Genomic DNA, 17,049 nt, shown 5'->3' with positions numbered 1-17,049 from the left:
GAGGTTTAAAAAAGACATGGGGCAAACTTTTACACAGAGAGTGTTTCACTTGGGGATGAACCTCCTGAGGAAGTGATGGATGCGGGTACAATTAGAACATTTAAAAGCCATTTGGAGAAGTACACAAATAGGAAAGGTTTGGAGGGATACGGATAGGAGAACACAAATGGGTCTAGTTCATTTTGGAATTATGTTCGGCATGGACTAGTTGGACTGTAGGGTCTGTTTTTATGCTGTATGAATCTATGACTGTATGATCATAGTGGGGGTAATTCAGCAATTGAAGTTCTACTGAGCATTAAGGAGCAATAAATTCTGTTTTGTTGGAGATGGTGATTGCCTGCCATTGAGTGCATACAAATTGCCACTTACCAGCCCATTCTAGAATGTTGTTACGTTTTTACTTAATGTTAACATTGGCTGCTTCAGTATTTGTGAAATTGTGAATAATGCTCAACGTTGTTCAATCATCAGCAATCATCCCCACTTCCGACTTTAACATGGGATAAAGTCATTGATGAAGCAATTGAAAACCACTTGAGGGCTCTCTTGGTACAGTGGCATTATCCTTACCTCTGAATCAGGAGGCCCGGTTTCAAGTTCCACCTGCTCCAGATGTATGCAATAACATGTCTGAACAGGTTGATTGGAGAAATATCTACCCTAAGAAACTTCTCAACCATCTTTCTTTGTGCCAGGTATTACTCAACCAGTGGATAGTTTTCGTCCTGATTCCCGTTATCCTCTATTTTGCTACAGCTCCTTAATGCCACACTTGGTCAAATATTACTTTGATGTTCAGAGAAAGCACTCTCACCTCATCACTGGAGTTTATCTCTTCTGTCCATGTTTGAGCCAAGTTAGTTCAAGAGCTGAGTGGGCCTCGGGAACCCCAACCTACCACTAGTAAGCAGGCTATAACTATGTAAGTGTCACTTGATAATACTGTTGTGACTCCTTCCATCAGTTTTCTGATGGTCAAGAGTTGACTGGTCTGGCACGAATAGGCTGCAAATTTTGCACGTTGCTGGGTAGAGGCTAATGTTATAGCTGTACTGGAGCAGCTTGGCTAGGACACCCAGCTAATTCTGGAGCAGAAGTACTCAGTACTATTGCTGAAACATTACCAGGGAACGTAGCCTTTGCAGCAAACAGTGCCTTCAGCTCTTTCTTGATAGAACATGAGTAAACTGTAGACCAGGGGAAGGATTTTCAATTCAGCATTTCTGGCTGAAAATTGTTGTAAATATTCCAAATGTGTTGGTCTCTTGTACTGGGTGCCACCATGATTGAGGATGGGGAAATGTGTGGAGCTTCCTTCTCCTGCTAGATATTTAATTGTCCTCCACCATTTGTGGCTGCATTTGACAGGATCTCTATGCCTAAGTAAAACAATCTTAGCTTCTCCTATCAATGTAACTGAAGCCCCTCAATTCTTGTAAATATCTTCTTCTTCACATCTTTCCTGAAGTGAAGTGTTCAGAATGGGATACGATACTCCATTTGCAGCTGAATGAGCGTTTTGTGCTGACATGTCACAAACATCCATTTTTAAGATACAATATTCACTAGCAGCATTGTGTACCACCTACAAGGTGTACAGCTGAAGTTCAGCAAGACTCCTTTGACAGCATCTTCAAAACCCACGATCACCACCATCGAGAATGAGAAGAGCAGATGATACATAGCAACACCACCACCTGCAAAATTCCCCTCCAAGACACTCACCGTCCTGACCTAGAAATATATCATTCCTTCAGTGTGGCTGGATAAAAGTTCTGGAACTTACCCCCTCAAGGCACTGTGGGTGTTCCTACACCCAATGACTCAGAATCCTTACACTATAGAAGCAGGCCATTCAGCCCATCAAGTGCACATTTACCCTTTGAACAACATCCCACGTAGACCCATCCCATCCCTGTATACATTCATTTCCTAATCAACCTGGCCTGCATCTCTTTGGACTGTGGCAGGAAACCAGAGCATCCAGAGGAAATCCACGTAGACAGTCATCCAAGACTGGAATCGAACCCAGGTCCCTGATGCTGTGAAGCAGCAGTACGAACTACTGAGCCACCATGTAACCCGGGCAGGAAGCTCACCATCCCCTCCTCAAGAGTAAGCAAGGATAGGCAATAAATATTGGCTCAGCTAGTGAAACCGACAGCTCATGGATGAATAAAAAATAAGGTTTCAGAGAAGACGGCTGACCTCTTAACGAGCCTACCCTACACTGAACATGGCTATCTTTGAACATTAGGAGGAAACAGACCTGATTCCAGAGTGTGCCCCAGAATGAAAATCTGACTCTTTGAACTGTTTCTCCTGAAGTGTGTGAACCAGGGACTTATCTAAGTCTGCACTCCCACTTTGGGAGTAGCAATCCTAATTAACATTTCAGGTTGATAAACAGTCATCTCTCTACAGAGAGATGCCAGAGATGGTAGGAACTGCAGATGCTGGAGAATCTGACATAACAAGGTGTTGAGTTGGATGAACACAGCAGGCCAAGCAGCATCAGAGGAGCAGGATGGCTGGCATTTTGGGCCTAGACTCAGAAGATCTACACCTAGTTATCTCACTATCTAACCTGCCGATTATTTTGAACAATCCCTGCTTTTGTTTCCTTTGCCTGCTGGCCTTTTGGTTGGTTTGAAAGATTTAAAGATCAAATAATTTGTAAGTAAAATATAGTGAATTGGCAGAGCATAATGCACTGAAACACTGGTTGAATCCAGTCCATCAATGATGAATTTATGTTGCAGCAACTTTACTGAGATACAGGAGAACAATAATGGAAGTAAATCAGCACCTTAACACAATTTCTTAATTTAAATTTCAATCAGCAGGAAAATAATTAATCTGAAATTGTAAAAATTTACCTGATATGTAAATCTTTCCATTGTGTACTGCACCAGCATGTGCTGCCAGAGGCTGAGGAAGAGAGGACAAGTAGCACCATTCATTGGCTTCCAGATTGTAACATTCAACACTTGACAAATAACCAGATTCGTTCCTTCCACCAATTGCGTACAAATGCTTATCCAGAAAGCAGGCATAGAAACTTGCTCGCCTACAATACAATTAGAAGTCAGATTATAAAACGCCTATCAGAAAGGCATATTACTTGCTGATTTTAAATGTAAATGGTCATAAATCCATGTGCTGCTGGCTGCTAATGTTTACCATTACTAATGCAAATTTAGAAGACTGGACGACTGCCAGTCAGCTGTGTGTTCTAAGAGTCAAACAACCCACAACACTTGAAGTTCTCAATCTCTTGTAAGTTCCTGGTTGGTACATCATCTGCTGGGATCATAGCACAACAGTGGCCTATATGAATTTTGTGATACACGCATTCCTACTCATTCTGGTGGTTCTTTAACTGTATTGCCTTAGCCATCCCCTTATGGTAGAACACTGCACATTTTCATCATTCTTTTAGAAGTTTCTCAGTTTCTGTGTGCCCATTTAGATGTATTTCTTATATTTTGTTTTGTCAGCCTTAGGATCTCCACTTCGCAAAAACCTGGAACATCACTGCTGCTGGCCAAGAACATTATAACTATGCCGACAACCAATAGACAGCAACAATTCAAGAAGGCAACTTACCTCACCACCTTTTTAAGAGCAACTAGGGATGGCCAACTAATGCTGGCTCAGCCAGTACCACTCGCATTCCTTGAAAGAGTAAAACAAAAGTGGAATTTTCTCAGTGGGAATAATTTAATGTTGTTCCCTATGGCAGGATTACTGGCAGAATCATTTAATCAGGCTGGAGAAGCCAGTAGCTTCCTGTCTCTACTCAATAATACCTACTCAAGGGTCTCATCCCACCACTGCTGATATTCACTAAGCAAGAGACAGGGAACTTGCTTTTTGGGAAGCTTAAAAAGTAAATCTTGATGGGATGGACCTGAAGAGTAAGTGATAAAACAACAGGAGGTCATTTTAACTGGGTTAACGACTACCACTGGTGTCATCAAAATTGGACTAGTAGGCTAACTGCTCAGATAGAGCCATCACTGCAGCTGCTTTTAAGGTATCTATAGTTGAGTGGCCAAATTATCCACCTATTTCAGACAACTGTCATTTTTAAAACTGTTAGAACGTAAAAGAAAAGGAGCGGGTGTGGGCCACAGGACCACTTGAACCTACTAAGTCATTTAATAATGCATGTTAAGATTATACTTGAACCATACTGCCTTCTTGCCTCTGCCAGAATAAGGTTCTAGGCAGGAAGGTTTGTGGTCATGCTTTTTGCTTATCACCAATTGAGATCTTTAAGTGGAAAATCAACAATTTGCAGCCTAAGACCTCTATAATCCTGGGACTCCAGGGTATCTTTCCAGCAGCAAACATGGTCTCCTTATTGAGCAGGAGTTGCAAGCTAATAATTGAGAATATACAGCATGGGTCTTTCGCCACCTGTGCAGTCCCAACACCACAACCAGATTCCTCCAAATAATTCCATTCATATAAGGGGTTGAATTTTATTGATTCTGCCAATATGTTTGAAGGTGAGGATAAGGGGAAGACTTGTGAATGCATGACCATTGCATTTCTGCCCCACTGGACACATTTTCCATTTTACAGGAGGGCAATTCGGCATCAGAGAGCCCATGCACTCTTGGTGACCAGTTGATAGTTATACTTCTTTTGGTACAGCTGCTTTCTGATCAGTTCACAGTTCAACAACTTCAGAGCCGTATAAAAGTTGGAAGGAATAAGAAAACTATCTAACTATTCACCTATGAACTCACAAATAATAAAATACAGGACCTAAAACATCGCCCATTCTAACAACCTGACTGGAACAGTTATAAGCAATGAAAATGGTTGATGTAGGCAATACCACAGCAAGGGTTATGGAAGGGTGCAATCCCAGTGAATGCTAGTATCATTGGCTGAAACAGGTTAGTGGCAAATGCATTCAAAAATGGCAATGGTTTTCTTTGGGACTCACATCAACTATGACATGAGCATTGTTGTTTTGTTGGAACAGTGTAAATTGACACACTTCTGGGTGTGTTTGCATATATATAGTTTCCAAAACAACAAAATAAATTTCAATTACTCTAGGCTGCTTGAAAATTTATAGTTAGTTGTGATTATGCAGGCTGATCACAGACACCAGAAGCTGTGTCTATACTGTTCCACTCTGTTGTCTCACAAAGCTGTCTGTTGTCATTGTTTTCTTCTCATCGTCTCATCCATTTTGATCTTTTTTCTGCTGGGAGTCATTACATCATTTTTCAAGAATACCAATCTTTATTCATAAAGCAGATACAGCTTTGTACAGCCTTCTTGTGGGAACATGCTCTTTTTCATTTTCTGTAGCCCTTCATCAGCTCAGCATTAACACTACACATCCTTTATTCTGATTAGCATGCACAGGGCTAATCTCTGCATTCCAAAACCAGTTCCAGAGAGTGCAATGTCTCATCTCTTCTTTCTCATACCTTCCGTTATCCAGGGTATTACATCAATTTCCTCACCAACAACAGAAACTTTTCTCTGTCTTTGGCATTCCATGGTCATCCAAATATTGGTAGCAAAATTTTGGTCTTTGATAAGCTGATGTGGTTCCTCACTTTGTTCCTTCGACAATAAGCTTTTTTAATCATCATGGAAGCAGTGAAAGATCCATTGGGAAGATAATTTAAAGTTTGGAAGACTTGAGTAGGTCACATCCAGACCAAACAATTTTGAATGGCAAACAAAAATGATTATCTTGCTGGGATCATGTTTGTTTTTTCAATTATGAAATGAATAAAGCCACCTGAGGTAAGTGACAAACAAAAAACTTTCCTTCTGCCCCTAGTCAAACATGTTGCCTTAGAAGCAGAGATCTTATTCCCCGCTGTTTATCCAATAGAACCCAAACTTTATTCCTAACGGCAAACAGGCTGCCTCAGAAATTGATACTTACACTGGCAATCTCCCTTCATTTGAACTTCCCCAACACACACGTACTATGGGTGTCCAATTTAACTATATTAAACACTCCACCTCCTCACAGTGGAACAATTAGATGCCCCTAAAAAATGGTAACAAGCATATGCACAGTGAATTAATGAAATTCCATAGCACGCAGGTTCAAAAATTGCAAGTGATTTTCTTTGGGACTCACATTACCTATGGCATGAGCATTGTTGTTCTGTTAAAACAATAAAAATGATTACATTTTGAATGTGTTTTTGAATATATGGCCATAGTTTTCAAACAAACATAATGAATCGCATTGACCCTAGGCTGCTCTAGAAGTTGTAGTTTGTTGTGATTATTCAGTCTGGCCATAGGCATCAGAAGCTCGGACTATAATGCTCCATTCTGTTAGCTCGCAAACCATTCCTGAAGATGCATTCCATCGTCTTCATGTCATGGAGTTGTGATGAGAGTTAGGTTTATCTGGTATAACCAGGCAGCGGTTAGCTAATCTCCAGGAGGCTTCACTCTACAAGGCAGTTAAAACTGATGATTCAGTAAATTCTTAAGATGCATGTGGCATAGCTATAACTGGTCAGAGTAATGCATTTAAAGATGAACCTTGATGGGATTGGCCAGTGATCATTGCATTTAATGTATGAACAATGTGTACAAGATCTCAAACAAATGGCTACCAAACTAGACCATTTGCTAATGTGGTCAATGTTATTAGTTAAGACAAAAATTAGGTATGAAGCCTTTGATTGTACTTGAATCAGGAGATTGTGCCTCAGCCTGACTGAAGTGCATTCTCCCCTCTATATGCTTGAAGGAAATTAGTGAAACTAAGAATGAGTCTTGAGCAGTCTGTAAGAGAATTAGAGGATGTCCAAACTCAGGTGAATCTTCCCCCTTCAGGATGCTTTGATATTGAGGCAGACGTCTCCCGTTGATGATTGATGCTTCTTGAATGTCCACTGTGTGTTAATGTGTTTATACATTTTAGTACAAAATGTTGTTGAATCAACAATATAACCAAACAGTAAAGCTACTTACCTGTTATTTTAGACTAATCAAAGCAACTAGAGTTATTATTGATTCAGAGATAGTGGAAACTGCGGATGCTGGAGAATCTGAGATAACAAGGTGTAGAGCTGGATGAACACAGCAGGCCAAGCAGCATTAGAGCAGCAGGAAAGCTGATGTTTCGGGTCTGGACCCTTCTTCAGAAATGGTGGGGGGGAAATGGGATTCTGAAATAAATAGAGAGAGAGGGGCAGACGGATGGAAGATGGATAAAGGAGCAGATAAGTGGAGAGGAGACGGACAGATCAACCAGGCGGGGATGGAACCAATAAAGGTGAGTGTGGCTGGGGAGTTAGGGTGGGGGTTGGTCAGTCAAGGGAAGTCAGACAGGTCAAGGAGGCGGGGTTGAGGCTGGTATGGAGGAGGTGGGGTTGGGGGTTTAGGTGGGAGGAGTGGATAAGTGGGAGAAAGGACGGACAGGTTAGGGAGGCGAGGAAGAGCTGGGCTGGTTTTGGGATGCTGTCGGGGGAGGGGAGATTTTGAAACTTGTGAAATCCACATTGATGCCATTGGGCAGCAGGACTCCCAAGCAAAATATGAGTTGCTGTTCCTGCAACCTTCAGGTGGCATCGTTGTGGCACTGGAGGAAGCCCAGGATGGACATGTCATCTAAGGAGTGGGAGGGGGAGTTGAAGTGGTTTGCAACCCTTTTAGTCGTGAACGACTTCAACTCCGCCTCCCACTCTTTGGACGACATGTCCATCCTGGGCCTCCTGCAGTGCCACAACGATGCCACCCGTAGGTTGCAGGAACAGCAACTCATATTGCACTTGGGAACCCTGCTGCCCAATGGCATCAATGGGGACTTCACAAGCTTCACAATCTCCCCTCCCCGAACTGCATCCCAAAACTAGCCCAGCTCTTCCTCGCCTCCCTAACCTGTGCATCCTTTCTCCCACTTATCCACTCCTCCCACCTAAACCTCCAACCCTACCTCCTACCAACCAGCCTCATCCCCACCTCCTTGACCATCTGACTTCCCTTGATAGGCCAACCCCCACCCTAACTCCCCAGCTACACTCACCTTTACTGGTTCCATCCCCGCCTGCTTGATCTATCCATCTCCTCCCCACCTATCTGTTCCTTTATCCATCTTCCATCCGTCTGCCCCTCTCTCTCTATTTATTTCAGAATCCCCTTCCCCTCTCCCTCTCCCATTTCTGAAGAAGGGTCCAGACCCAAAATGTCAGCTTTTGTGCTCCTCTGATGCTGCTTGGCCCGCTGTGTTCATCCAGCTCTACACCTTGTTATCTTAGAGTTATTATTGACCAAGATAGATATGTTTCATAACATATGGAAGAATGTTTAACTAGATAAGAATCTTTAAATCAAAGTATTCGTATTCATTTGCCTAACAAAGCTATTGCACTTCAAAATAAATCAGCAGAAAAGAAGATCAGCCCTGGCCTTCAGTGTATAGCCAATCATTACCTCCAGTTTTATCTCTGATGAGTTTGAAACTTAACCACATCATGAGTAAAATGTTTTGGGATGTTTCTGTAATCATAAAGCTCAAGCAAAGCCTGAATTGTACTAAATATACTGATCATTTCAGCAATACGCTCACTCCTGTATATACTAAAATGATCAGATATCTCTATTTGATGAATTTGTGTTCATGTCACAGTAATCTGCTTTGTGAGATCATTGTGCCTCAGTTTTAATTAAGCATCCAACATATATTCATGAATACATTTTTCATATATAAAGCTGAACATGACCATCTTCTCACTTATAAATAATGTGACACACAAGAAGACAGGTTCTATGATTTACAGACTGGATTTGTTACGTTATTACAGTGAATGCCTGCATTAATTCTCCCAGCTTTATCCCAAATTTAGAATTCTGGAATCAGCATATTTCTAGAATTCTATTCCTGGAATTTCAACTTACGTTGTGTTATTTTGATCATTACAAAGTCAAGTCTTTTTAGTGCATGTCTCAAAACAACTACAAACTGTACAAATATCAATGCTCTTGCAGACCACAGAAAAAGACTTTGGAGTAGGCAGTAATTAAAGGATGTGTACATTGGACTGATCATTGTTTGAAGAATGCCTATAGTCAACAATTGCAGATTTTGGATGGAGATGGAGACAAAAAGAAATGCAGGCCTCAGATTGGACAATAATCCAAATTAAGTTATTGAACTAGACAGCACTCCAAGAAAGTAGAAAGATGGCACTAATAAAAAGGGAACACCTAGAATGACGTAGAATCGATGGCTGAAGCACCATTTGAGAAAGCAGTAATGGAGTGGACAAAAAGCTCAGAGTACAAAATTGGAATGGACAACATCTAAAAATGTAAAATTAATACAAACAGTATTCCGGGAATGTAGAATTATAGCAATGTCAGAAGGCAGCACTTAAGCTGGATCAGTAGCCAATTAAAAACGCAGCCTTTTTATTGAATTCTAATCTACTAATGAAGCATGCTTTCTAATCAGTTTTGTTAAATTTATTACCTACAAGCCTGTGACAAACATACCTACACATAGAGACAAAAAAAAGTGATATACTTTATGCTGAGCTCCTTAATTGTGTATGGTATTAAATTATTAAATATTTCTGAAATATCGTAAAGCATTACCTTTCCTGCATAGGTGGGAGTTGTATCCAGCTGTTAAATCTAGGATCATACCGGCTAACAAAATTAGTGCTGTGTTTCCCTGTTTAAGTAAAAAGTGAATTAAACATGTTAGAGGCATTTTATGGAATACTAAGACACCATTAGAGTTTTAGTCAAAACAAGATTTCTGTTAAATCAATATCCTATTCATTTCCCAGAACATGATCAAAAGCTCTACTGTTAGACTAAGTACATCAATCTTGATAGAAAAGTTTCTGGAGTTTAGTAGCATTTCAGCATTACTTGGAATGTTACATTCAATGCCTCAGAAATATCTAAGCAGCTAGTGAAAAAGATAGACGCACACATTTTGCAGGGCATTCATACTTCATCAATAGTTACAGGCATTTTATATTACAAAGCCTGAATCAATCACTATCAGATTGCTGCAATGTTCCTACTTTTTTGTACCAAATTTGAATTCCACATTTCCAGTCTGGCCTTCCAGTCCTGGCTTTTCAGAAATGTAGAGCTTGCAGATCGGAATTATAAGGAGAAAAGCAATTAGCCATGGCCTCTTTTATAGCACTAGCTGCTGTATTTTGCTGTGTTCTCTAACACACAAAAGTTTTGGGGCATTTAAACAGCTTCTCAGTAAATTCGTAAGTGAGAGTGGAGAAATATGGGTGAGTGAGTGGGTAGGATGGATAATGTAAGTGGGTAACAGATTGGGAGAGGGTCATCTGAATGTGCAAGAGAATAGGGTAAGGTAAATAGTAGAGGGTTGAGGTAAGTCAGTAGTGTGCTGGTAGGGTTATGGTGGTAGCTATTCAGTGTGGAAAATGGGCAGGATGGTAAATGGGAGAAGTATGTAAATTAGATTGTCACTCTGGATTGGGTAGGGTAGAAGTCCAGAAGTCAGGGGGCTAGCCAGGTTGGGAAAGTTGGGACTGGGAATTGAAGGGTCAGGAGGGGAGTCAGGAGGCTGCAGTCTTGTCAGGTTGGGTCAGAGGTGAAACGAAAACAGAAATTGCTGGACAACCTCAGCAGATTTGGTAGCATCTGTGGAAAGAAAACAACTTTCGAAGAAGGGTCACCGGACTCCGAATATTCACTCTGATTTCTCTCCATGGATGCTGCCAGATCTGCTGAATTTCTCCAGCAATTTCTATATTCATTTCAGATTTCCAGCAGTTCTTAGTTTTATTTTGGTAGAGATGAGTCTCGTGTCAAGACGATTACCGTGGAGACCAGTTTTATAATTACCCAGGAGTTAGATGGTGTTTCTGTCTCATATTTTCCTGGTAGCTATCTCAATAAATTGGAACACTGAATATTATGAACAACAGAGAATTGGAGGATTGGAGGAGATTGCAGAGGGTTCCAGGAAGCAGAGGAATTTCACAATTGGAAGTTAAAACTTCTCAGGCAAATTCCACAGAGCCAGCACATTGTGATTTTGGAGGTATCCTGTAGATCTGTGCTTCAGATAGATGGTCATTCAAAGCTGTACTTTTCAGTCAAAGTCTCAATTATCAAAGCTGTATTTCGATGCCCAATGAACACAAGGACAATGCAACAATTTCAATTTTGAGTTTCTTTGTGATTGACAGCCAAAGATCTTTGCTTCTCCGTTCCCAATTACTGAAGCTTATTATTTTCTGTTTTTTAAAGTAGCCTGATCAGAATTTTTTTCTCTATAACAGGTGATTTATTTTGATGAGCAATGCTGCCTCTCAATTTTTACATGGTATGGGCATGATTCATTTAAGTGAATGGGGTTCTTCAAAAATGGCAACATCTATTTGGCCTAAGTGGGAACTTTCTGGCTGCACACCCACTGAGATTAGAGGACAATGGGTGATGAGAACCAGCCTGAAATTTTCAGCCTGCTATGTACTGCTCCCTAAACATTTTCCTCATGGTAACATCATTTCCTCCACAGATTTAATACCTGTTCTATCCTTCTTGCTCATTATTTCTCAGGAAAGAATGCCATTTCCAGCCAGTTAGTGTAAAAGCTGCTTCTACAGTACGTAGATGATCTGCTGAGCAGCCTGTAAATCAAGCTTTCCTCTTAGGTAATATCAGTGAGCTTAAAACATATGCAGTACCAACATCTGTCAGAAACTTACTTCACTCTAAATCAGACTGAAAGGGAGAACACATGCTATTTACATATGGCACTAATTAAAATTAAAGTTACAACAAGGAAAGAAAATTTGTTTGGATTGCAAGTTAAGTCTACCCATAAGTATCTGACTTTTGTTTCATTTAAATCACCTGTGGGAGAAGCAACAGTTACAGATTTTATTTAATTTCAAGTATGTATAAATATAATTACAGTTATTTCTGTTCCCAAAAAAGTTGATAAAAGTCTTTAAAGTGAAGTATGAAATACCAAGCAGTTTGTTATTACCATTTGGGTTCCATTGGTCTTCTCCTCCTAGTACAAATAGGAAATTTTCTACTTCCACAACACAGTGGTGGGCACTGTTATAAGGCATTACTGAAACGAAGAACAAAGACATCTTCACTGCAAAATTTTATTTTAGAATCAAAATGGCCCATAATCAATTTTAGTAATTAGTCTGACAAGCTTATTGTAGGCATAACCATTCTGTAATGTGTTTTTCACAAATGAATATTGGGCTAATGTGGGAATTTATACTTAATATTTAGAAATGTTATAAATGTACAGAGTTACAATAGAAGGGCACATTTAATGGAATAAGAAAGTCTCCGTATTAATAAACAAAGAAAATTCTCAAATGCTTGAAATGTGCAGATATGCAAGGAGGAAAGTGATCAATACTTTGGTTTTAAAACTTTGACTTGACCGAACAATAGAAAATCAGCAAACTCTTAATAAACCTGAGCAAATCACAAAATTTCTGTCAGAGTTTCCAATAAGCGGAGTAGCAGAAACTCTGAGGAAATACTCAGTGATACTTGTCAAAGTGTTCCCTAGAGCTACCTGAACCAGGAAAAGGACAGATAAAGCCAAACATCAAACGTGCTTTCCTTCAATTTTAGTGCTAACCTATTTTTGTCACTTTGAGGAGAGAGCTTGACATGAATTAAATTTTCTCTGATCATGTACCTAAGTAGGCAAATTATTATTTTTTCATGTCTGGAACTAGGATTTGAATTCAGATGAAACCACAGGATGAATAGCTTCTTTCTCTGGTGTCTTTAAAAATTTGAAGTGAACACAAATTGGGACATGAGTATAAATTGACAGATTTACTCAGAAGTCTTATGGGAGGACCGTTTTGGAAATAAAAAAATTCACAGTAATGCAAACTGTGCCTATTTCATGTCCATTTTTAGATGGTTATCATCTGTAAAGCTGATCAGTTTGAATTGTGATTCTGTATCCAAACCCTTTATGTACATTGGAAAGAGCATTGCACCGACTGCAAACTCCCATTCTTTATTTTACTAAATCTGACATAACTCCTTTAAAATGTGCAATTCTTATTCAGCCTCAGGTCTATCCTTACTGTCCAGCTTTGAGTTTAATTAACAGTCTTTGAAGTGGAAGTTATTAAAAGTTTGTTAAATGTTTATACTTGGCCAGCATTTATTACCAATCCTTAAATGTCATTGAGAAGGTAGTGATAAGCCACCTTTTTGAACCAATACAATTCATAGTGGGTAGATACACCCGAAATGTTGTTCGGGAGGGAGATCCAGGATTTTGACTCAGCATTCATGAAGGGTAGTGTGTAGCTTGTATAATGGTCGCTTGCTGCTAACCATCCCAAACCTAAATGTTATCTGTGTCTTGCTGCAAATAGGCACTGACTGCTTAAATATCTGAGGAGTCATGAACAAGACAAAATATTTTGCCAACATCAGTAATGCCCACTTGTGGCCTTTTGAAGGATGGAAAACCATTGATTAAACCCAGATTTGGGAGACTACTCTGAGAAACTCCTGCCACAATATTGTGGTACATGAATGGCCTCCAATAACCACAACACTCTTCTTTGTGCTAGGGGTGAGTCCAACTGAAGAACTGTTTTTACCCGATTCCCAGTGACTCCCTGGTGCCATAATTGGTACAGTGTGCCATGATGTCAAGGGCAGTCACTGTCATCTTACATTTGGAGGTAGGCTCTTTGGTCCATGTTTGGATCAGAGTTACAATAAGGCCAGGAATGGAGTGGCCCTAGCAGAATGTAACTATCCATTACTGAACAGGTTATTACTGGTAAATGTCCTTCAATAGATAGCATTTTCAATGAACCCAATCAATTGTTGATGGTAAAGAGTAGACTGACGGAACGTTTGGTTGTCCAGATTTGATTTGCCTTTTTTTGTGGACAGGACAAATTAGGAAGTTTTCCACATTTGCTGGTAGATGCCAGTGTTTGTGCTGTACTGTACTGTAACAGCTTGATTAGTGGCTAGTTCTGAAGTATATGTCTTCATTACTATGACTGGAATGTTATCAAGTCCAACAGACTTTGCAGTATTCAGTACTTGCAGTCATTTCTTGATATCCTGTGGAGTGAATCAAATTGGTTGAAGACTGGTTTCTGTGATGCTAGGGACTTTAGGAGAAGGCTGAGTTGGGTCATTAAGTTACTATTTCTGGCTGAAGATGGTTGCAAATACTTTAGCCTCATCTTTTTCACGGATGTGCTGGGCTCCTCCATCATTGAAGAAAAGAGTACTTGTGGACTTTACTCCTCAGGTTAGTTATTTAATTGCCACCACTATCCATGACTGAATACAGCGGGACTACAAAGCTTAGAGCTGGTTGTTGATTGTGGTATGGCTTAACTCTGTGTATTGCATGCTTCTTTTGCTGTTGATAAGTAGTTGCGTGTTATGGTTTCACCAGGTTAACTGGTACTGTTCCTGGCATTCCCTCCTTCATTCCTCAGTAATCATGGTTATTCTCCAAGCTTGATGGAAATAGTAAGGTGGGAGATATGTCAGGCCATGAAGTTAGACATGTGGGGTTGAACACAATTCTGTTGCTGTTGATAACCCAAAACATCTCATGGATGACAAGTTTTGAATTGCCAGATCTATTTGAAATGTATTCAATTTACACAATGTATGATATTCTCAACGTATAGATTGGGTTTTGTCTCCACAAGTACCGTGTAGTGGTCACTCCTACCAATACGATCATGGACAGATGTCTCCATGACAAGTTGAGGATGAGGTCTAGTATAGTTTTTCTCTTGTTCGTTTCCTATCGACCACAAATCTGAATGGTAAGGGGTAATCAGCAGGATGTTTCCTCACCCATGTTTGGCATGACACAATGAGGCATCATGGGCTTCTGAGTTAACACTTCACACCCTAAATGTATACCACTGTGCTACTGCCTCTTGTGGGTCGGTTCTGCTGGTAGAAGAGGACATACCCAGTTGGTGACCGGTGTTTTTGATTTTGTCTGTAAGGTATGATTCTGTGATTAAGACAATGTTAGGATATTGTTTGGCAAGTCTCTCCTAGTATTTGGACCAGCCCCAAGAAGTTCATAAAGAATGGCTCCAAAGGATCAACAGGTTTGAAACTGCCATTGTCGTTTCTGTTGTCTAATTTGAGACAGCAAATCTATCTATTTTTAATCCTTCATGATTTTGTAGCAGTTGATATAACTGAGTGTGTTGCCAGGCCATTTCAGAGGGACTTATTTTTCCATGGGATGTAGATCTTGCTGGCAAGGTAAGCATTATTGTTGCCTTTGAACTGAGTGGCTCATATTTCCCGCTTACCAGTTTCATTTCCTTCTTCACTTCCCCATTCAAACTATTTTGTTGGCTTAGTTCTTGATTACAGAATTCACATGACATAGATCACCAAAAATCCTTTCACATTTCATCACTTTTTGAAAAAATTCTCATTACAACAAAAAGCTGCTGACTTTAGTTCTCTTGCCCTGCAACTTGTTGGGATGTAACCAAGTAAAAGGTAACATTACCCCAGTTCCATAAGGCTACTCTCTTAGTAGACACAGATGGCTGGTAGTAAGTTTAACTTAAGGGTCATCATGCTCAGGCAAAAGGGAAAAGTTGAGAAGGTGGGACCTTCATGGTGACCTCAGTTAGTGTGGGAATTGAACTCACATTGTTGGCTGCTGTTGGCATTACTCTGCTTCACAAGCCAGTTACCTGAGATAACCACAAACTGCTACCGGAGATAACTGATGCCTCGAAAGTAACTAGCCTACATATGAAGCATCTGTTCACTCATTATTTGTTATAAATTTGTAATAAAATCCATTTTGTTTGCATTTAATTGTGCTCTATATGTCAATACTACAAAACATCAGTAGCCAGGTATTAGAGATAATGGGAACTGCAGATGCTGGAGATTCCAAGATAATAAAATGTGAAGTTGGATGAACACAGCAGGCCAAGCAGCATCTCAGGAGCACAAAAGCTGACGTTTCGGGCCTAGACCCTTCATCAGAGAGCCAGGTATTCCTGTGTTTGCTACATTTGTTTGCTACAATAAGGGCTATATTTAAATCTGCCTAGGAACAAGGACGGAGCTTACTGCAAGATTTTCAATTGGTCATTGAAACAATTTAAGGTTCACTGAAGAGCAGCTCAAGTGTTACAAATGCTTGGAGACAGTGAGGGTGATAGAAGGAGCCAGAAGCCGAATCTAGCAGAAGTGTGCCACTGAGAAGATGACTGACTCTCATAGTTGGGGCTGAGAGATGTTCCAGGAGCATTTGAATTGCAATTGCAGTTTCAATTTGGGGAAGTCATCAGAGCCAGTTTGTGCAGCTAAGTATCAGAGTTAGGGTTCAAAAGTGTCTTAGAAGCCACAGGTGACTCAGAAGAAGCAAATAAAACTTCAGTGCAGTGGGAATTGTGTTTTGAAAAATGCACAAGCAGTACTGGTGTAATGCAGCTGAGCAAAATTAGAAAGCATAAGTAAAACCAGGTGCCGTACTGGTTTGGTGAAGCAAGGTCTCTTAAAAGTTGGAGTTGTGTCTGTGAGTAACTGCTAGAGTGCAGTTTCCAGAGTTCAGGAAAGCCTACACTCAAGGAAGGAAAGCAGACCACCATAACAAGAACAGATCTTTAGATAGTTCATGATAGAGTAGCTTTTGAGGGAGGTCAAAAAGAGAAGAATTGGAATCCCTTACGAAGTTTGATTAAAATTTGGTGTTCCACAATATCACCAACACCTGAGGGTTGCTGAAAAATCCTTATGGTCTTGACTACATTTGCTATTCAATATAGTCTGTAGGGTGTTTGACTATAGTCTGTTATCCATTTTATATCGAGTTCATCCTATTTGGATATTAGAATACAAGTCGCACTTATGTTGTACATTGCATTATTATTATATAGGTACAGCTTATTGCTGTTCAAAACTTTGAAGTCTTTTGATTTTATTTGCCTAGCAAGTGCTTACAATCTTAGAAGTTTTAACTTTAAGAAGGGGTTAAGTAGTGGTCCCAATGCAGAATGGTGG

The 17,049-nt window shown here is 40.1% G+C and overlaps 1 protein-coding gene across 1 annotated transcript in view; it reads right to left on the bottom strand.

Annotated features, from left to right (window-relative positions):
* The window catches only part of klhl14 (kelch-like family member 14), a 149,398-nt gene that overhangs the window by 36,648 nt on the left and 95,701 nt on the right, over positions 1-17,049 (bottom strand). Inside the window, exons 4-6 of the mRNA XM_048528522.2 lie at positions 12,008-12,097; positions 9,610-9,688; positions 2,883-3,073 (exon numbers count right to left, since the gene is read on the bottom strand). Coding sequence (XP_048384479.1) covers positions 2,883-3,073; positions 9,610-9,688; positions 12,008-12,097 — 360 coding nt within the window. The remainder of the gene's footprint in view (positions 1-2,882; positions 3,074-9,609; positions 9,689-12,007; positions 12,098-17,049) is intronic.

Source organism: Stegostoma tigrinum, chromosome 5 (genome assembly GCF_030684315.1).
Source record: "Stegostoma tigrinum isolate sSteTig4 chromosome 5, sSteTig4.hap1, whole genome shotgun sequence".
NCBI classification, from domain to species: domain Eukaryota; kingdom Metazoa; phylum Chordata; class Chondrichthyes; order Orectolobiformes; family Stegostomatidae; genus Stegostoma; species Stegostoma tigrinum.
The sequence above is the reverse complement of the archived record's forward strand: the minus strand, read 5'-3'. Positions and strand labels throughout refer to the sequence as shown.